Here is a 22250-nt window from a genome sequence, read left to right as displayed (position 1 = left end):
ATAGACGCTTCCTGCAACAGGGGACAGCTGTGACATCGCAGGCTTTGGTTTCAGGTAAGTGACATATAATGGGCTACTATGCCATGCATAGTAGCCCATTATGCTTTACCTTTGCAGGGAAATAATGACGAAGTAAAACCTGCCAGGGTTTACTTACTCTTTAAGTGGTGTGTCTCATTCGTGTAAACTGATACATTCTGCTGGCTGGATTATCAGATGACAATAGAAGAAATAAAGCCTAAAAATGGAAACCAATGCATCATCCCATCTAAGAATTGGTAATCTGCAATATAATAAATGTTTGCTTTTGGGGTTATTAATGCTTTAAACAGAAAGTGATAATGAGGGAGGAGTCAATAACCCAATGATGGTGGTCTTCAGGATCAGTCCAGTCTTCATTTGGTTGTTCTCCCCCCATCCTCACTCTCTGACCTCTGGTAGGGCTCAGCCCCGCTGTTACTCATGACTAAATCATGGACTAAATAAGGAAGTGCAGGACTTCTTGTGTTGGGAAGATGACAATAAGTGATAGAGGGGGTGGGGACACTCGTCCTATAATCCGCTCATCACTGTCACTCCTATAAAAGACAGTTCTCCTTGTTTCCTCACTCTCTGACTAAGGTCCATGAATAAAGAAATGATCTAGTAGGAGATCAGAGGACCCATTTACTAGTTACCTTGAGGGGGGAATTGTGAGATCCTCAGAGACAAAGCTGCCTGATGTGGGCGGAGTCCTGGTTTAGGGGAACCAATCTGCTCATGTCTAGTAATAATCTTTGTATTTCTATTTTAGTAGATGGACGGGAGATGAGGAAAACCTCAGAGGATTGTCTCACTTTGTCTCCAGACTGTAAAGTAGAAGATGAGGACATCACACAGTATAGTCCAGGAGAAAACCCGACTACCTCAAATGTCCATCCGGCACCACACAGTGTAGATGGACCATCGTATTCCTCTTATCCTGAGGAACCTCAGACTGTGAGGGACGGTGCCGGACCATTGTATTCCTCTTATCCTGAGGAACCTCAGACTGTGAGGGACGGTGCCGTCCTTCCAACAGATAGGAGGTTTTCCTGTACTGAGTGTGGGAAGTGTTTCAGTTTTAAAAGCAATCTTAATAGGCATAAAAAATCTCACTCAGGGGAGAAGCCGTATTCCTGTCCTGAGTGCGGGAAATGTTTTTCACATAAGTCCAGTCTTTCCAGCCATCAGAGATGTCACACTGGGGAGAAGCCGTATTCTTGTCCTGAGTGCGGGAAATGTTTTTCATTTAAGACCCATCTTAAAACACATCAGAGGACTCACACGGGAGAAAAGCCGTATTCTTGTCCTGAGTGCGGGAAATGTTTTTCACAGAAGTCCTGTCTTTCCAGACATCAGAGATTTCACATGGGGGAGAAGCCGTATTCCTGTCAAGAGTGCGGGAAATGCTTTTCATTGAAGACCCATCTTAAAACACATCAGAGGACTCACACAGGGGAAAAGCCGTACTCTTGTCCTGAGTGCGGGAAATGTTTTTCAGATAAGTCCAATCTTTATAATCATCAGAAACTGCACACGGGTCAGAAGCCATATTCCTGTTCTGAGTGTGGGAAATGTTTTACAAAGATGTACATTCTTTCCAGACATCAGAGATCTCACACAGGGAAAAAGCCACTCTCCTGTCCTGAGTGAGGAAATTGTTCCTCACTGAAGTCCTGTCTTCCTGTACATCAGGGATCCCACACAACCCTTGAGGTGTATTAGTGCCTTGAGTGCGGGAAATGTCTTGTATATGAATGTTGCTGGACATCACAGCTCTCATGTGGGGAAGAAGCACACCCTGATATACACCTCAGATATACTCCATGGCTGATCTTCATCATGTAAGAAACACTTCATAAGGAGATCAGAGATCACCAAAGACATGGATGAAGTGTTGTACTGTGTTGGCCATTGATGGCAGAAAAAAAAATAAAGTCATTACCTTTCATTGGCTGAGTACATTTTGTGGTGTAAAAATTATTTAATTGAACAAATGTGGCCAACAAAACATGTTGGTCCTATTTTATTTCATACAATGTTTCCTGTGATCAGCTCCTTATAATGGCCATAATGTGGCACTGCACTATGGAAACTAGATGGAGCTGACGATCATAGGAAATCACTCCATTTATTAAAGCGGAGCTCCACCCTTTTTTTCAAGTTTATGCCATTCTATTTAACATTGCCCCCTTAATTATATTTGGCATGTTTTTTTTATTTTATTTGAAAACTCACTGGCCCAGATTCAAGAAGCACTTGTGCGGGAACAAGTGTGATTTGCGCCGCGCAAGTACTGATTTGCTCCTATGCAAATTTGCGGCTGATTCTGTAAACCAGTTAAGCCAGAAATGCGGCCATTTTCCCGCGCACGCAGCCTAGCTGTTCCTGCGCAATTTTCGCGCAATTTTGCGCGGGGTGTAAGTTGCGCCTTCATGGAATTCCCTCAGCGAATATGCAAATTAGGTACTGCCGATGATTCCCTGGGCAAACTTGCTCCTGTTAAAAGCAGGGGCAAGTTAGCAAAAGATGGCCAAATGTCATCTGAAGGAGCGTGCAACTTCAGCAGCACCTAGACAGACGATCTGAACAAGCAGAGCACCCACATTTTCGGGACCTCACATCTGTGCACCAACATGCCAGGGGCAGCTATGGTTCTTGATATTCTATTGACTGAGCCGACTCGTAGGAGGGCACGGGAGAGGGAGAAGGGGAGGGGTCCACAAGGGAGGGGCTTGCCCTGGAGGGGGATGACGTGCTGGGCGGGGGGGTGGTGGGTTGCACAGGGATGGTGGTATCCTCCTGGAGGGAGCCAGAGTCCTCCTGGATGAGGAAAAAGGAATCCTCCTCCAGTACCACTTGCTCCTCCATACTTGGCCCCGGTATGATCTCCTCCTGGACCAGCATAGCCAGAATGTCCATGGGGCCTGACTGGACCCCTGGCTCTGGTCTGGATGGGCTGGGTCGAGCCGCAGCCGAAGACGGCCCAGCTTCTTCTTCCTCATCACCACCTGTGGATGACACCAAAACGACATATTTTGCTGGTGCAACACACTTCTCATATGTTCACTTGTACCCCCTCCCATGATGCACAGCAGATATGAAAGAAAAATAATACTTACATCTTCACTTCTACCCACAAATATGTTCACTTGTACCCCCTCCCATGATGCACAGCAGATATGAAAGAAAAATAATACTTACATCTTCACTTCTACCCACAAATATGTTCACTTCTACCCCCTCCCATGATGCACAGCAGATATGAAAGAAAAATAACTTACCAGTCCCCAAGTTCCCAACAGTGGAGTCGTACCCTTCAAGTCCCTCCACCTGCTCCTGCACGAACGTTTGTGCAATAAGCTGCTCCTCCTGATTGAGCCGGATCATACATCGCGGACCACCTCCCGTGCCACCGGTATGCTTCCTGATAAGGGCCAGTTTATCCCGGACCCTGCGCCTCATATCTTTTAATTTCTTCTGGATGTCATCCCAGGTACGCACTTCATTACCCAGGGCATTGATGTCCAGGGCAATGGCTTCATATATAGCCCTCCTTTGGGCAATGGTGGTGTTTGCCCGCTGGGCACCATATAGGACTTCCTTATGCTGCTGGAGTGCAGCAATCAGGATGTCCATCTCCGCAGCCACATAGTTGGCCTTCCTTTTTTTGGTCCCTTTGGGAGGTGCCATGTCTTGCAAAAGGGCTGAATTTCCTTGCTCAGGGGGGGTAGGAAAAAGCAGGATGAAATTCAGCAAAGAACCTGCGCAAGTCTGCTCCTATTTATTTGCTCAGTGCAAGCAGCTGAGCAGGATTTGCCCTGAAATTATGCTAGCAAACCTCTGCTGAGCCGAAAATTCCTCATTTACATAGGGGCACACCCACTTTGACTTGCACGGCCTTGCGCCCTCAGCTTTGCCTTAAACAGGAGCAAATTAAATGAACAAACGATTCCTGAATCAGGTGGCAATTTGGCAAAATTGCTCCAGCGCAGAGAAATTCAGCTGAGCGGCTCAGGTGTAAGTAATGGGCAAATCTACCTGAATCTGGGCCACTGTGTTCTTGCCGTGAGTTTATTTACTCCCGCCGCGGCGGCAGCGCTGCTATGCCTCCTGGGAGATGTTTGTCCTCGATCCCAGGAGGCTGGGCTGAAGTATCACGGGACTTCGGCCGCAGTTGAAAAACATCTCGAGCGAGTCTGCTCACACTCTGCACTGAAGCCATAGCTGAGCATCTGTGATAGAGGCAGCCTGAAAAACATCTCGAGCGAGTCAGAAAAGCCCGGAGTAAAAGACAAAAGAAAATAAACGTAGGGCTGGCATGACTGGGGTGGAATCTGGGCAACGGAGGGTTAAGGTTTGCAGGAGAGCTCTCAGGGGAGTGGCTGTAGGAGCAGTCCAGTGAGGGGGCGGAGCCTTATATATAGGGGGCGGGAGCGGCGCCAAAACCACACGCAGGCAGAGTGAGAGCAGGGAGGCAGGATTTCTCGCTGCTCCCTAAGAAAGAAAGCATTAGATATGGACGTCGATTTGATCCTAGCAAGACTCAGAGCCGCGGCAGCTAACAAGGAGGAAGGATTCTTTCTTTCCCCTCCCTTTCTTTTCTTCCTATCCCTATTTTGTTTTATCTTTCTACCTCCGGAGTCAAAGAGTTACTATTGAAATACACAGCCAGACTAAGCTAATGTGGTAATGCCTTGTATGATGAAGTGAGTTATAATATCATATCCATCCTTCTATACGTCTGAAGTGTAGATAATGATTCGTTCATTTAATGTATGTTTCGGCATTACTTAAGATTTGGATGTTTGCCACTATGGGAGTACACCTTGTATATCCCCCTTCCCATTCTGATGCACTTTCTATTTGATCTGCCTGTGTATATTTATATGTTTGTATTGCTACAATAAACTTATTTTTGATTTAAAAAAAACAAGGAGGAAGGATGGCTCGAATCTCAGGTGGGGGGCCTACTAATAGACGAGGCGGGGGGTCCCAGGCGGATGCGGTATTGACCTCACGAGCACCGCAGCGCTACTCACCTACCCCAACATCGCGGTCCCGGTGGCCTATTCGTAGCCCACAGCGTCACCTGTCACCCCCTCCAGCCAAGCGAACCCACGCTTCGGCTGGGGGTGCTGTTAGGCAGATTCCACCGGACATTTTAGGCCCGGTGGGCGGGGCTTCGGGCCGAAATGGCGCCCAATCCTCTCCCACGAGGCATAGCAGCATGGCAGAGGCCTTCCATCCCCTAATTACAAGGACTGCAGCGGGGAGGGTCAACAGCAGGGGGGCCTGCCAGGAACACTGTTAGGGACACTACCACCAATCCCAGGACAAGGGGTAGCCCCAAAGCACCAGAGACATTGAGGGATGCCGATCGGAGTTCCAGCGGGGGAAGCAGCGGAGCAGGGACATCCACGGCCGGGTCTATGGGTAGAGGACGATCCGCCGGGAGGCTGGGATCCACGGCCTCCAGGCTTTCCATGCCTGGGAGGCAGACTTCGCCGAGGACGCCGGCCTCGGAAGATCGATCGGAGGGTGAAGCTTCAGGATCGGAGGATGAGGTGCAGAGGGACCATTCGCCTACGATGGAGTTGCCAGTGTCGGCTGTGAGGGACGGGCCCGGCCAGCCTGGTAAGTCCGCTAATAATTTTTCTGGGGATTTTGTTAATGCATTATGTACTCTGTTGGGGGGGGGGCGGGGGTCCTCCTGTAAATGTCGGTAATGTGGGGAGTTCAGTGGTAACACAAGCCGGGGCCCCCGGGGTGGCGGGAGTAGCTCCTGCTGCCCAGAGTTCCCCTGGGGGGATGCAAGATTTATTGTGTGGTTTGGGTGAATTGTTGCAGCGCTTTGCCGGGGGGGGGGGGGGTGGGGGAACGCTTCCTCAGGCTGCGCCCTTGATTGGGGGGTCAGCAGGGGGGGTTCCCTTGGCTGGGGTGTTACCTTCCACGGTGGGGGGGAATACGGGGTTGGTGCCAGATAGCACTGCAAGTAGTGACACGGGGGGGGGTCAGGACGGATGTGGTACGGATGGACGATGAGTCAAAAGGTGAAGTATATGTTTGCTTTGAAGGACCACTGGGGTCACATCTGAAGCAGGAGGTTCGGGAAAAAATCCAGAAGGGTGAGTACGTTGAGATTTTTTCCCTCCTACCGTTAGAGAAGTTTAACCTGGATAGGGTGAAGCCAGACAGTTTCAAAAAGGACGACGAGGAGAAGCGAAGGTACAGGCTGATTCCTCGCACATTTAGCAACTGGTTGCAAGCATTTGCGATTATGGCCAGCGTCATAGGGGAGAAGAGCCCGGAACACTGTTCTGCGCTGTTCTGCTATCTGGACGCGATAGGTGAAGCATATAGGGTATATGGGGGGACAGGATGGTTGAGGTATGACGAGCAGTTTCGCCAGCGGCGGGCTGTGCGTCCTTCTATACGTTGGGATCACAAGGATATCAGCCTGTGGATGCGGATGATTTCTGCGCCCCGGACTAATACGCCATTTTTTCAGGGCGGGGCCAGGGGTACTCCCTCCTCCGGATCACCGGCCGGAAAAAAATGGGGGGGTGCTGGAAGTTTAACGAGGGTTCCTGCAAATATGGAGGAGCCTGTCGCTTTAAGCACGAATGCTCCGGATGTGGGGGGGCTCACCCCTTGTCGCGTTGCTTCAAAAAGGGCAAGCGGGGGGGGGATGCTGCTGGAAAGGGGGACAACGCCAGTGAAGGGGGAAAAGATGGGGCCTTTTCTAGATAGGTACCCAGACAGGGGGGCGGCGCGGCTGCTTGCTGCAGGGTTTTCGGAGGGATTTATCATTCCCTGTTCCTTGTCGAAGGCGCCACCCTTGGCTAGGAACCTGCGGTCTGCCTTAGAAAACCCGGCGGTAGTGTCAGAGAAATTAGCGAAGGAAGTTCAGCTGGGTAGGATGGTGGGGCCGTTCACAGAGATGCCGCTGCCTGATTTGGTGGTGTCTCCTCTGGGGGTGGTTCCCAAGAAGGAACCAAACAAGTTTCGCCTCATTCATCACCTGTCCTTCCCAAAGGGGGGGTCGGTGAATGACGGTATAGATCCCGAAGCATGCACGGTATTGTATACGTCGTTTGACGCGGCAGTACGATGGGTGCGGCGGTACGGAAGGGGGGCCCTGATGGCAAAGTCGGACATTGAGGCCGCGTTCCGCTTACTGCCAGTTCACCCGGACAGCTTTCGGCTGTTGGGTTGTCGGTGGCGGGATGAGTTCTACGTGGATCGATGTTTGCCGATGGGCTGCTCGATTTCTTGCGCGTTTTTCGAAACATTTAGCTCTTTCTTGGAATGGGTGGTCAGGGATGTGGCGGGCACGGATTCAGTCATTCACTACCTGGATGACTTCCTGTGTGTGGGCCCCCCGCCGTCCAATGTGTGCGCAATATTGTTGGCAACGTTGCAGCACATGGCGGAAAAGTTTGGGGTGCCCTTGGCAGCCGACAAAACGGAGGGTCCAACCACGGCGTTGAGTTTTTTGGGAATCACGATTGATTCCGAGGCCATGGAATGTAGACTTCCTGTGAACAAGGTGGAGAATCTTAGAATGGAGATTCGGGGGATGCTGGGGCGGGACAAGGTTCAGCTGGTGTCCCTGCAGTCTTTGTTGGGAAAGTTGAATTTCGCCTGCTGCATCATCCCTATGGGGAGGGTTTTTTGCCGGCGGCTGTCGGCAGCAACAGCGGGGGTGAAGGCTCCGAAACATATCTGCCTGACGGGTGAGCTGAAAGCAGATCTGCACATCTGGGACACGTTTTTGGAAACGTATAATGGAAGGGCGATCTGGATGTCAGGGCCTGTCAGCAATTTTGACCTGGACTTGGTCACGGATGCGGCCGGGTCCACGGGTTACGGGCCTTTTTTAAGGGGCGGTGGAGCGCTGAGGCATGGCCTAAGTCCTGGATAGCAGCGGGTTTTGAGAAGAACCTGGTGCTGCTAGAACTATTCCCGGTGGTGGTGGCAATCGAGTTATGGGGGGAAGAATGCAAGAATTTGAAGATCAGGCTAAATTGCGATAACATGGGGGTGGTGCAAGTCATTAATCGGATTTCCGGTTCATCAGTACCGGTGGTGAGATTACTGCGCCATCTCGTGTTGCGTTGTTTGCAGTGGAACATATTCTTGTATGCTGTACACATCCCGGGGGTGGATAACAGACTCGCTGATGCCTTGTCTCGATTTCAGTGGGACAGGTTCAGGGAGCTGGCGCCAGGGGCGGAAGCAGAAGGGGTTCCTTGCCCTGGGTGGATGTGGGGGCTTGCATTGGAGCCGCTGCAGACTGGATCAGGAGGTCGGTGAGTGGGCAGACATGGGCCGTATACTCGAAAGTATGGGAGGAATGGGCCAGTTTCAGACGGCTGGCGGACGCCGAGCTGAGGGAGGGGGCGATATGGGCTTGTTAGTGGTGTATTTTGTGGTTAGACATATAGAGAAGGGAGGGTCTGTATCTGCTTTAGAGAAAAAACTGGCAGCTTTAGCGTTTTGGTTCAAATTGGAGGGTAGGACAGATCTCACGAAAATTTTTTGGGTAAAACAGACGGTAAAAGGTTACAAAAAAGGGCGCCAGTGCAAGGATGAGCGGAGGCCAGTGTCATTTTCAATTTTGGGGAGAATTTTGTGGGTTTTAAGGGAAGTTTGTTCGTCTGAATACGAAGTGCGGTTGTTCAGGGCGGTTTTTTCGGTGGCATTTTTTGGGGCATTTCGGATAGGGGAGTTGGTTAGTCCCTCAAAACGGGTGGCCGGGGGTTTTTTGGGGGGTGACGTCCGGTCAGAGGATGACAGGGTGGTTTTTCGGCTGAGACGGTCAAAGACGGATCAGAAGGGAAAAGGGAGGGACGTAATTTTGTATTCTATTCAGAGATGTGTCCGGTAAGGGTGGTAAGGGAATATGCAGAGGGACGCCCTGAGGTTGGTGGGCCGTTTTGGGTACACGTGGATGGGTCTTTTGTTTCGCGGTTTCAATTCATTGCAATTTTTAAAAAATGTTTGAAGACTGTGGGGTTAGACGAGCGGCTGTTTGCCTCGCACTCCTTCCGCATCGGGGCAGCGACCGAGGCGGCCCGGTGTGGGTTGGATGAGGCGGCAGTAAAGCGGATTGGGAGATGGGAGTCGAGGAGATTCCGTTCGTATGTTCACCCTCATTTGTTGATGGATGAATAAATGGGGGGGGGAGGTAGACTACAGGAGAGGCCGGTATCTTTTCTGTGGGGGCATGTTTGTAATAGTCATGGTTTATTGTTTGTTTTTTCAGGTGGAAGGCAGGCGCGCCTCGTATGGATCATGGGGCATTCTTATGTCTGTAGGGGGGCCAGAAGAGCGGATGCTAGGCCAGGGGGTAGGCAATTGGGAATTTCCAGGCAGGAGTAGGGGTGTAACGGATCGTCACCGATCCGTGATCCGAACGGGCCACCCCGTTCGGATCGGCACACCCCGCGATCCGCGGAGCGCTCCGGAGCCTAGGCCTAGGAAAGTCCCCGGCTTCGGCCTAGCTCCGGAGCGATCTTGCTCCACCCAGTCTGCTTGCCAGAGCCCAGCGTGACACGCCTCCCCGCCTCCCCGGGGAGGCGTGTCACGCTGTGCACTGGGCTCTGGCAAGCCGACATGGAGAGGGAATAGTAGCAGAGAAGCACTAGTGTGAGAGGAGGAGGGGGGGGGGGGGGGGGGGAGAGCACATTTCACGGGTGGATTAAAGAGGAAGCAGGTGAGGCTGTTTGGGACTTGTTAAAAGTACAATCTTGATGTTTTTACAGCTATATATAATTATATATATATATATATATATATATATATATATATATATATATATATATATAGCTGTAAAAACATCAAGATTGTACTTTTAACAAGTCCCAAACAGCCTCACCTGCTTCCTCTTTAATCCACCCGTGAAATGTATGTGTGTGTGTGTGTATGTGTATATATATATATATATATATATATATATATATATATATATTACACACACACACATTTTTTTTTTTTTGCGCTGATCCGAAAATGATCCGATCCGTGACTCCTGATCCGAGGATCGATCCGATCCGTGAGTTTTTTGATCCGTTACACCCCTAGGCAGGAGGCTACGATTCGGTGGTTGGGGATCCCTGGGATGGGTTGGGGCAGGGTGCTGTCTGAAGTACAGCGCTATGCTCGGCTTGACCGACCCCCAGATGTGTTGATGTTACACGTCGGGGGGAACGACCTGGGGATTCGGCCTATAGGGGACTTGATGACGGCAGTTAAGGCGGACGTCTTGACGATGCGGGCATCTTTCCCCAGAATGTTGATCATCTGGTCGGACATTGTCGCGCGAAAAACATGGCGCATGGCAAGGTCGGTGGATCGGGTTAATAAGGGAAGGGAAGGGTAAAGGTAAACAAGGTACTAGGGAGGTTTGTGGCTAAACACGGGAGTTTAGTGGTGAGACACAGGGAGTTGGAGGTGAATGTCGGTTTGTATCTGCTCAGGGATGGTGTTCATCTGACGGATGTGGGTACAGACTTGTGGATGATGGGTATACAGGAAGGGGTTCAGAGAGCCCTGCGGGTGTGGGGGGGCCCATAAGGAAAAGGGGGTTTTCCTTCCGGGCTGTGGCGGTGTCCTTGGTCCTTGACGGTGACAGTGAACTGATGGAATGGAAATGGTTGGGGGGCTCATCGATGGGATGGCCCCCTATGGTGGTTATTGCAGTGGAACGGTGTCTGCTGCAATACGGTTACGGTGCACTGCGGGTTAAAAAGGGGTCTCAGAGCTGGGTCGGCTGGAGGCCTGGGTTATGGTAATTGGTACCGCAGTGTGAAAAGGTTAATGGGGGTTGTTACTGTCAAGGACCAGTTGGGACTGGGTAAAATATTAAAAAGTGTTTGGAAAATGTTAATAGTTAAAGTTGGAATGGTTGGACATTCCTATTATTAATAATTTGGTTAAAGATTTATTTGGTTACAAAATAAAAATGGCTGTTGTGGCCAATTTTCTCCAATTTACTGTGTCGGTCTCATTACTGGGTTGAAACTGGTTACGGGAAAAATGGGTGGTGGAAAAAGTGAAGTATTTAACCAGTTAGCAACCGCCCTATAGACGAAATACGTCTACAAGGTGGTTGCTTAACTCTAGGAGGGCGTCAATGTACGTCCTCCTAGAATCGCGCGCCCTGTGGGGCGCGCACATGGGAGTCTCCGTGACCGACGGGTCCTCCGGACCCGGCTGATCACGGATCACGGTAAATCGCCGCTGATAGCGGCGGTTTACCACGTGATCGCTCCGTCCAATGACGGAGCGATCACTAGTAAACAAACCGGCGTCATGTGATGACGCCGGTTCCTCCCTCTCCTCTCTATACCGAACGGTACAGTGTGAGAGAGAGGAGAGGGGAGAGAGCGGAAGCAGCAGCAGCTGCTGCTGCGGGCTGGATCTGTGACACATGCAGTCACAGATCCAGCCATCCATCCCTCCCTGTGCAATACTCTGCAATGCCCCCATACTCTGCAATGCCCCCATACTCTGCAATGCCCCCATACTCTGCAATGCCCCCATACTCTGCAATGCCCCGCAATACTCTGCAATGCCCCGCAATACTCTGCAATGCCCCGCAATACTCTGCAATGCCCCGCAATACTCTGCAATGCCCCGCAATACTCTGCAATGCCCCGCAATACTCCGCAATACTCCGCAATGCCCCGCAATACTCCGCAATGCCCCGCAATACTCCGCAATGCCCCGCAATACTCCGCAATGCCCCGCAATACTCTGCAATACCCCGCAATACTCCAATACCCCGCAATACTCCAATACCCCGCAATACTCCAATACCCCGCAATACTCCGCAATACTCCGCAATACCCCACAATACCCCGCAATACCCCACAATACCCTGCAACGTCGTCTATGGGGATTTTTAAGTAGCAAAGTTTGGCGCCATTCCACGAGCGTGTGCAATTTTGAAGGGTGACATGTTGGGTATCTATTTACTCGGCGTAACTTCATCTTTCACATTTATGCAAAAGAATGAAGAAAAAAATACTAAATTTGCCAAATTTTATAACAGAAACAAAGAAATTTTTTTTTTTTTTTACAGAATTTTCAGTCTTTTTTCTCTTATAGCGCAAAAAATAAAAAACCCAACGGTGATTAAATACCACCAAAAGAAAGCTCTATTTGTGTGAAAAAAAGGACGAAAATTTCATTTGGGTACAGTGTTGTATGACTGAGTAATTGTCATTCAAATTGTGAGAGCACCGAAAGCTGAAAATTGGTCTGGTTATTAAGGGGGTTTACTTGCCCAGTGGTCAAGTGGTTAATGGAGGGAGGGGGTGCATAGAGAGTGGCACATTGGAAACTACACTAGTCATGCTTACACTGCACTGAAGAGGAGCCTGCGATGGCATATAGAGCTGGCTTCTGTGACTCTGCGGTAAGGTGTGGGGGTCCTGTCTCTGCGGTGCAGGGGGGGGAGTGCTGCTGCTATATGCCATCGCAGGCTCCTCTTCAGTGCAGTGTAAGCAGACTCGCTCGAGATGTTTTTCAGGCTGCCTCTATCACAGATGCTCAGCTATGGCAGCGTGTGTGTCTATCTCCTCCAGTGTCTGTGTGACCAGATACATTCCCTCCCCCCCCCCCGCTCCCAAAAAAAAAAAAAAAACAGCTGCTTCCCCATAGCATGGGAAGGCGCTACTGAAATCAGCCAGGACCGATACAGGAGGAATTAACCCTTGTCTGACCGCAGGGAGGCTGATGCCTTCAGAGATCCAGACACTGCATCAGTTTCGTCATCCATCCCCCTTTATCCAGAGACCTGCACAGCACCAGCTCCGTCATCCATGCCCTTATACACCAGAGACCTGCCCAGCAACACTTCATTCATTCACATTCTTACACAAGGCACCGCTGTCATTCACTCCCAACACACCATCAGTCTTGTGCGAAGCAACCCCGGTCTCTGCTGCTGCTACAGGGAAGCTGCACATCGTCTCCAAGGCTGATGGTAGGGAGAAGATGCTTGGTAAAGTTCGTGCCATCACAGGAAAATAAAAAAAACCTTGCACCTCCACTGCACATTGATTCATAAAGTCTTCACGATATGATTGTGGCTGCTTAGTATTCACATAAATACTTTTAAAGTGTTGTTACATTTGATTTGATAATGTCATTTAAATGTGACAGCTTTCCTTCAAAAGGATTCAAAATGTGACCGCGTCCCATCAGTAGAGTCTAAAAGCAATAATGTCCTATCAATAAAGTCAAAATGTGGCAGCATTCCATCAGAAGAGTCTAAAAGGCTTGTGCAGCACTGAGCATGTGCAAGATCTGCAAGGATGAAATCCAGGAAGTCATACAGTCTGGCTTCACGATGCCCACACTTAAGATGGCCCCAGTCAATTTCTATTTTATAAAGTATCTAATTGCTGTAACAACCTAACAAAAACGGACCTTAGTTTACAGACTAACTTTACTAGAATACATTAAGCTTGTGTATTACAGGCGTATTTATATTTAAAAAGTGAAATTGTGGCCGGAACTCCGCTTTAAATGTGGCCAGAATTTATCAAGGCTGGATGAATGCTTGTCACAATAGTGAAACTAATCTTTTTAGACCCCTTATTTTCCTTTGTGCGCCATTGTTTCAAGCTGATAATCAAAATTATACTCATGCACGTGTACCACCCTCTAGTGTGCTACTAGTGTTAATAGGTTTATGACTCATGGTTAGTTTGTAAGTCAGATATTGGGTCAGGGTTGCTGCAGGTCAGGCTGGGTGGCTCTGGTACCTCCCCCCCTGGATCTAGAAGTTATATCTAGGAAACCAAAATTACTCTTATTGGTACTTTAAAGGCAACTTTTTTTATCAGAAAATAAGGCTAAAATATCAATATTTATTATTTCATTTAAAAAAAAATCACATACACTCTATTAGCAAAAGTATTGGGACAACTACCTATACACGCACATGAACATTAATGGCATCCCAGTCTTAGTCTGTAGGGTTCAATATTGAGTTGGCCCACCCTTTTTCTAGGAAGGCTGTCTACAAGGTTTAGGAGTGTGTCTATGGGAATGTTTGACCATTCTTCCAGAAGTGCATTTGTGAGGTCAGGCACTGAAGTGGATGAGAAGGCCTGTCTCGCTGTCTCCCAAAGGTGTTCTATTAGGTTGAGGTCAGGACTCTGTGTAGGCCAGTCAAGTTCCTCCATCCCCAAACCCGCTCATCCATGTCTTTATGGACCTTTCTTTGTGCACTGGTGTGCAGTCATGTTGGAACAGGAAGGGGCCATCCCCAAACTGTTCCCACAAAGTTGGGAGCATGAAATTGTCCAAAATGACAATAAGAATGCCTCCTTACATCAGATGTCCCCATCAGAGTGCCCCTTTTAATCAAGTGTCCCCATCAGAGTGCCTCCTTACATCAGTTTTCCCCATCATAGACCACCCTTTACTTCAGCTGTCCCCATCAGTGTACCCCCTTACCACAGATGTCCCCATCAGTGTACCCCCTTAAATCAGATGTCCCCATCAGTGTACCCCCTTAGATCTGGTGTGCCCACCAGAGTCCCCCCTTACATCAGGTGTCCCCATCATAGGAAGTAGGCGTGCACACAATTACTCCACACAGCCGTGGTGAACCCTGGAACGTTACCTAGGCAACATAGAGCTATTTAAGTGCTCGGGTTAGGCGGACCACCCATCTACTGAGGAAGCCCAATCAGAGGGCAATACGCGTATAGAGGGGAGGAGCCAAGCCTGTGACGTTACGCAGCCACTGTGAGAGAGGGTCAGTGGTGAGCGAGCGGACGTAAGAAATAATCCTGTGTATATGCAACTTTTTAAAGGAATATCTTGTAAGTTTTCCCATATTGGGGTTATTTTAATAAATATGCATTCAGAGAGCACTATGTAGTCTATTTTATGATTGCATGTTACTACGGAGCCGTGTATCAGATGAATAGCAGAACAGAGGTCCTGGAGTGAAGGAAGAGACCTTTATATGAGAGACCATTATCTGCATCCATTTGGAATCATCCGTGAGGTTGCTGAATTATGAGAGGAGTTGTTCTGGTGTGGAGGAGAGAAACCATAGTGGAGCGAAAGACACCATTTCTGAGTTAATTTAACTCAATTTTGAGGTGAGCAGGCATTGCAGCTGGTGAAGGTGTGCACAATTAAGGGTGTACTGTTGGAGAACAGAGGACTGGAGTTTATAACAATCAAGATCCATACACAATAATGAACTGTTTTTATTAGAAGATTATTTAAGCACAATTTATTCGTTTATACAAGACTTAGGGAGCGCTGCACTATTAGAATAATTGTGTATTGGTTGGTGTTGTGAATTCACTGATAGTGCACTACAGCTATGGATCATTAGCTATACAGTTTTTTATGCACAAAAATATTTATAAGCACATAGCACTTTATTTAACCACTAGAGGCCCGTGCTATAGCTGAATGACGGCCACATCGCGGACCTGCCGGTCCCGGCCCCTTACCATGTGATCAGCTGTCAGCCAATGACAGCTGATCACATGATGTAAAAAAAGGATCAGTAATCTTTTTTTTTTTCTCCTCACGCTAACAGCGTGAGGAGAAAAAAAGCCGATCGTGGTGGTAGGAGTCCCCATAGGCTCCAGCCATGGGGCAGGCCGGGGTCCGATCTTCAGGGGTGCTGAGACAAGACCTAATGCGACTGATATTCATTTAAAAATGGCGCCAGGCCACGCCATTACATCACTGACTCACTGCGCATGTTCCTGCCTGGCCGAGCATGTACAAGCTTGGCCAAGCCCGGAAGGCTTTGGAACTGCATATGTGCAATTCCTATAGTCGCCCACAACCATATTTTTTACAAGCAGCCGCTATCTGTAATAGACATTTACGTGCAGTCTGTAAATAGTTTGTAATTTACGGACTGTTGATAACACTGACCCCAAGGCCATATTGACACTATGAGACGTTTCTCTGGGCTGCAATTCCAATGAGCGCCACAAGATCGTAATCTCACTTTAATTCAGAAGTCTTTGCAGACAGGAAGTGATGTCAGATATAAATAAGAACTTCCAGGTGAGAGGTGAGTCGGGAGGAAGTAGCGAGAAGACATTGCTGGAAGTGGCAGCAGAGGAGGTAATAAAGAAAAAATCATAATAAGGGTATATTGATTGGTATATCCCCATCCAAATATTGTACAACCAATACAGTCCAGATAATTCTCCACCATCCATCTACAGAGATCATAACCACATCAATGAGGATGGAGGAGGACCGGAGTCACATGACTGAGAAGATACTAAACCTCACCCTGGAGATCATCTACCTGCTGACCGGAGAGGTGAGGAGGATTCTGGGAGGTCACATGACATTTTTATCTCTAATAATAAAACACAGACCTGACCGGAGAGGTGAGAGGAATTCTGGGATTCCAAAATTACTTTTTTTCATTGATTTTCCTATACAGAGATCTCCTCTTCTGAGGTCAGGTGATCATATGACCATCACAGTGCCTCCATGTGACTCCCTAAAACCTGAGAGACACAACATGGAGAAGATTCTAGAAGTCACCAAGAAGATGATGGAGTTGCTGACAGGAGAGGTGAGCGGTGCTGGGAATTCTGGGACATTATCCAGTAACAGACAAGGGATGTGTCTGGATGGTGACTGTATCATTGTGTGTGTCAGGTTCCGATAAGGCAGGGGTGTCCAAAGTTTTTTCAAAGAGGGCCAGATTTGATTAAGTGAACATGTGTGAGGGCCGACCATTTTGCCTGACATTCTTTGAACCATTAAAATTCGGTCTAAGTGTGTTCGTTCGTGCAACTAATACACTGCCCAACAAGAATTATCCTGCCTTTGTGACTGTGTGATTAAATAGATGAGCACAGGCCTGTTATTTGGATGTACCGTATTTATTGGCGTATAACACGCACCTTAACTTTAAGAGGGAAGTTTTAGGAAAAAAATAAAATCATTTTAAATAAAGAACTGTGAAGCAAAATAAGGGTCAGTACCTATCTTCAGACCCCCAATTGCCAGGAATGCAGCGCCTACCATTGCCAGTAATGCAGCACCCACCATTGTCAGGAATGCACTCACCCACCATTGTCAGGAATGCACTCACCCACCATTGTCAGGAATGCACTCACCCACCATTGTCAGGAATGCACTCACCCATTATTGTCAGGAATGCACTCACCCATTATTGTCAGGAATGCACTCACCCATTATTGTCAGGAATGCACTCACCCATTATTGTCAGGAATGCACTCACCCACCATTGTCAGGAATGCACTCACCCACCATTGTCAGGAATGCACTCACCCATTATTGTCAGGAATGCACTCACCCATTATTGTCAGGAATGCACTCACCCATTATTGTCAGGAATGCACTCACCCATTATTGTCAGGAATGCACTCACCCATTATTGTCAGGAATGCACTCACCCATTATTCTCAGGAGTGCACTCACCCACCATTGCCAGGAATGCACTCACCCATTATTGTCAGGAGTGCACTCACCCACCATTGCCAGGAATGCACTCACCCATTATTGTCAGGAATGCACTCACCCATTATTGTCAGGAATGCACTCACCCATTATTGTCAGGAATGCACTCACCCATTATTGTCAGGAATGCACTGACCCATTATTGCCAGGAATGCACTGACCCATTATTGCCAGGAATGCACTGACCCATTATTGCCAGGAATGCACTCACCCACCATTGCCAGGAATGCACTCTAATTGCCAGGAATGCAGCCCCACCATTGCCAGGAATACAGCCCCACCATTGCCAGGAATGAACGCTAATTGCCAGGATTGCAGCCCAACTATTGCCAGGAATAAAGCCCCACCATTGCCAGGAATGAACTCTATTTGCCAGGAATGCAGCCCCACCATTGCCAGGAATGAACGCTAATTGCCAGGATTGCAGCCCAACTATTGCCAGGAATGCAGCCCCACCATTGCCAGGAATGAATGCTAATTGCCAGGATTGCAGCCTCACTATTGCCAGGAATGCAGCCCCACCATTGCCAGGAATGAATGCTAATTGCCAGGACTGCAGCCCCACTATTGCCAGGATTGCAGCCCCGTCTTTGCCAGGAATGCAGCCCCACCATTGCCAGTATTGCAGCCCCACTATTGCCAGGAATGCACTCACCATTGCAGCCTGTCCCAAGTGTCCATCTGCAGCTGTGCCCAACAATTAAGTGTTATCGTTTTTAAATGTTGCCGCCCGCCCGCCAAAATACTTAGAGCCGGATGTCCTGTGCACTCGGCTCCTCTCACAGTCCCGCCCCTTGGCCCGGCCCCTATGATGGACATAACACACGTCCAATGGAGAGACTGCGAGCGTAGCCGAGTACACAGTACACTCGGCTCGGGCTATTTCGGTGGCGCTCGCTCCCCTCACACACAGCACGTATACGATGATAATTACGGTATATCTTTTGTGGCCCCGGCGATCTGGGAGATCGTCGGGGGCCACAAAAGATATGTATGTTTAGATAACCAGGCGGGCCGTTCAAAACCGGGCTGCAATTGGCCTGTGGGCCGGACTTTGGACATGCCTGCTATAAGGTGTCAGGTTGTCACTGTCTATTTCTCCATACAGGAGTGGGAGTATTTAGAAGGACACAAGGATCTCTACAAGGACGTCATGATGGACAATCAGCCGCCCCTCACATCACCGGGTAAGAGGAGACTTTATTGTAAAGGAGAGAGCAGTACGGAGGCTCCACCTAGACCCCCCATCATCTGATAAACACATAGAAACAATGTATTCAGTCAGTGTGTGTGTTTCCTACAGATGGATCCAGTAATGGGAACTCACCAGAGAGATGTCCCCGTCCTCTGTATTCCCGGGATTCCACACAGGAAGGTCACACCATCCCCCACCATCATCAGGTAGATGAGGAACAATCACTGATAGTATCATTAGGATCTGTACATTATCTGCATTGTTACAGTTTATATTTTTTTCATTCTATATTCAGAGTGGAAACCTGAGAGATTATAAAGTTGAGGTTAAAGAAGAGATAAAAGAGGAAGATGATGAGGATGGCTTGACAGAGGAATCTGCAATTCTAAAAGAATACAAAGATCTGTACCAGGACACCATGGTGGAGTCGTCACCAGAGAGATGTCCCCGTCCTCTGTATTCCCGGGATTCTACACAGGAAGGTCACACCATCCCTCACCATTACACGGTCGGTGTGACGGAGCATCTAGCACATAAACTTGTGAAGACGATGTGTGGATTTTCTTTATGTGATTTCACAAGATGAACTCTTTTCTGTACTTTTCTTGGTATAGGGTGAAGATCTGATAGATATAAAAGTTGAGATAAAATCAGAAGAAGAAGAGCGGTATATGAGGAATGATCAGCTGTCTATGGAGGAGGATGGAATAACGGGGACATTTATAGAGGAGGACACTCCTACAGAGATCAGCACAGGTGGGTCATTAACACTAAATGCATTCCTCCACCCATACTGCTCACTGATTGGTCCAGAGTAGGGCGGGGACTGGGTGATATCAGCCTGTAATCCCCTGGTCACTTTCCTGAGCTGTGTTCCCCGTCCTGTATTCCTCTCGGATAATCTTCCTTCTCTGTGCTGCAGACACAATTTATGTATCTAGACTGGATTTATGGAGATTCTGGGGTTCAGCTGGCAGCAGAATGTTGATTTCTGCCATAATGAGTACCTGGGGCATGTGTCTTTTATCTTCTGCCCCATGTTCGGGTATAGCAAGATCTCTGATGAAGCAATTCTCCCAGGGTTACCTACTCTGTTGTCTGCTGGCTGTGCCGGGTGGAGGGATATGTCTGTATAGTCTCAGACCCAAGCCACTGAGTGCAGTAAAACATTTTCCCCTCTGTTTTCACCTGGTGATCTGGCCTTTAACACACCTACTGTATAATGCCGCTTTGACACGGGACGGACCCATCAGCAGATTTGTTTGCTCAGCGGGGGAACTGTCCACTGATCCCTGCTAAGCAAGTGAATGACAGGTCCGTGTCCACGTTCGCTCTGCTATTGCAACCCACTGCCTGAAAAACAGACATGCGTATCCGATCAGTTTGCCATTGTGAAAAGGGACACAACTCTGAGCATCAGAAGCATAGCAGACAGTAGCATGGTCAGGCTTGTGGTTGGGCAGTGTTAAATGTATTAGCAGCTTTAGAACCAATATCAAGTTGACGCCAAACTCCAGCTCACACTTTATAATCAGTTACATCAAACTGTTGTTTTTTCATTTTGGGATAAAGGTTTTGCGTAAATAACTGCTCATCATTTTAAGCACCCCTGCCAGTGTTAATGTGGTTGTACGCCCAGTACAACCACTTTTACCTACAGGTAAACCTAGATTAAGGCTGTAGGTGCAGGAAATATCTCCTAAAACCTCCATGCGACTCCGGCCAGTCACAGAGCCGGAGTTTGCAGCCCCGGAAGGAAGAGGGGTGAAGAATGGACGCTTCCTGCAACAGGGGACAGCTGTGACATCGCAGGCTTTGGTTTCAGGTAAGTGACATATAATGGGCTACTATGCCATGCAGTAGCCCATGTATAGCCCATTATGCTTTACCTTTGCAGGGAAATAATGACAAAGTAAAACCTGCCAGGGTTTACTTCCTCTTTAAGTGGTGTGTCTCATTCGTGTAAACTGATACATTCTGCTGGCTGGATTATCAGAGGACAATAGAAGAAATAAAGCCTAAAAATGGAAACCAATGCATCATCCGATCTAAGAATTGGTAATCTGCAATATAATAAATGTTTGCTTTTGGGGTTATTAATGCTTTAAACAGAAAGTGATAATGAGGGAGGAGTCAATAGCCCAATGATGATGGTCTTCAGGATCAGTCCAGTCTTCATCTTGGTTGTTCTCCCCTCATCCTCACTCTCTGACCTCTGGTGGGTCTCAGCCCCGCTGTTATTAATGACTAAATCATGGACTAAATAAGGAAGTGCAGGACTTCTTGTGTTGGGAAGATGGCAATGAGTGATAGAGGGGGTGGGGACACTCGTCCTATAATCCCCTCATCACTGTCAGTTCTCGTTGTTTCCTCACTCTCTGACTAAGGTCCTTGAATAAAGAAATGAACTGATAGGAGATCAGAGGACCCATTTACTAGTTACCTTAAGGGAGGAATTGTAAGATCCTCAGAGACAAAGCTGCCTGATGTGGGCGGAGTCCTGGTATAGGGGAACCAATCTGCTCATGTCTAGTAATAATCTTTGTATTTCTATTTTAGTAGATGGACGGGAGATGAGGAAAACCTCAGAGGATTGTCTCACTTTGTCTCCAGACTGTAAAGTAGAAGATGAGGACATCACACAGTATAGTCCAGGAGAAAACCCGACTACCTCAAATGTCCATCCGGCACCACACAGTGTAGATGGACCATCGTATTCCTCTTATCCTGAGGAACCTCAGACTGTGAGGGACGGTGCCGTCCTTCCAACAGATAGGAGGTTTTCCTGTACTGAGTGTGGGAAGTGTTTCAGTTTTAAAAGCAATCTTAATAGGCATAAATTATCTCACCCAGGGGCGAAGTCGTATTCCTGTCCTGAGTGCGAGAATTGTTTTTCACATAAGTCCAGTCTTTCCAGACATCGGAGATCTCACACGGGAGAAAAGCCGTATTCTTGTCCTGAGTGCGGGAAATGTTTTTCACAGAAGTCCTGTCTTTCCAGCCATCAGAGATGTCACACTGGGGAGAAGCCATATTCTTGTCCTGAGTGCGGGAAATGTTTTTCAAAGAAGTTCTGTCTTTCCAGACATCAGAGATTTCACATGGGGGAGAAGCCGTATTCCTGTCCAGAGTGCGGGAAATGTTTTTCATTGAAGACCCATCTTAAAACGCATCAGAGGACTCACACGGGGGAAAAGCCGTACTCTTGTCCTGAGTGCGGGAAATGTTTTTCAGATAAGTCCAATCTTTATAATCATCAGAAACTGCACACGGGTCAGAAGCCATATTCCTGTTCTGAGTGTGGCAAATGTTTTACAAAGATGTACATTCTTTCCAGACATCAGAGATCTCACACGGGGAAAAAGCCACTCTCCTGTCCTGAGTGAGGGAATTGTTCCTCACTGAAGTCCTGTCTTCCTGTACATCAGGGATCCCACACAACCCTTGAGGTGTATTAGTGCCTTGAGTGCGGGAAATGTCTTCTATATGAATGTTGCTGGACATCACAGCTCTCATGTGGGGAAGA

At 48.3% G+C, this 22250-nt stretch overlaps 1 protein-coding gene across 1 annotated transcript; it reads left to right on the top strand.

The window, feature by feature from the left end:
• Window positions 1-20628: 20628 nt before the first annotated feature.
• Window positions 20629-22129, top strand: LOC120935497 (gastrula zinc finger protein XlCGF71.1-like). The gene is made up of 2 exons (XM_040347547.1): window positions 20629-20636; window positions 21459-22129. The coding sequence occupies exons 1-2, from the start codon at window positions 20629-20631 to the stop codon at window positions 22108-22110; spliced, it is 660 nt and encodes a 219-aa protein (XP_040203481.1). The 3' UTR covers window positions 22111-22129.
• The last annotated feature ends 121 nt before the right edge of the window (window positions 22130-22250 follow it).

The sequence above is a fragment of the Rana temporaria genome, chromosome 4 (assembly GCF_905171775.1).
Source record: "Rana temporaria chromosome 4, aRanTem1.1, whole genome shotgun sequence".
NCBI lineage: Eukaryota > Metazoa > Chordata > Amphibia > Anura > Ranidae > Rana > Rana temporaria.
This window is presented reverse-complemented; position numbering and strand designations above follow the sequence as displayed.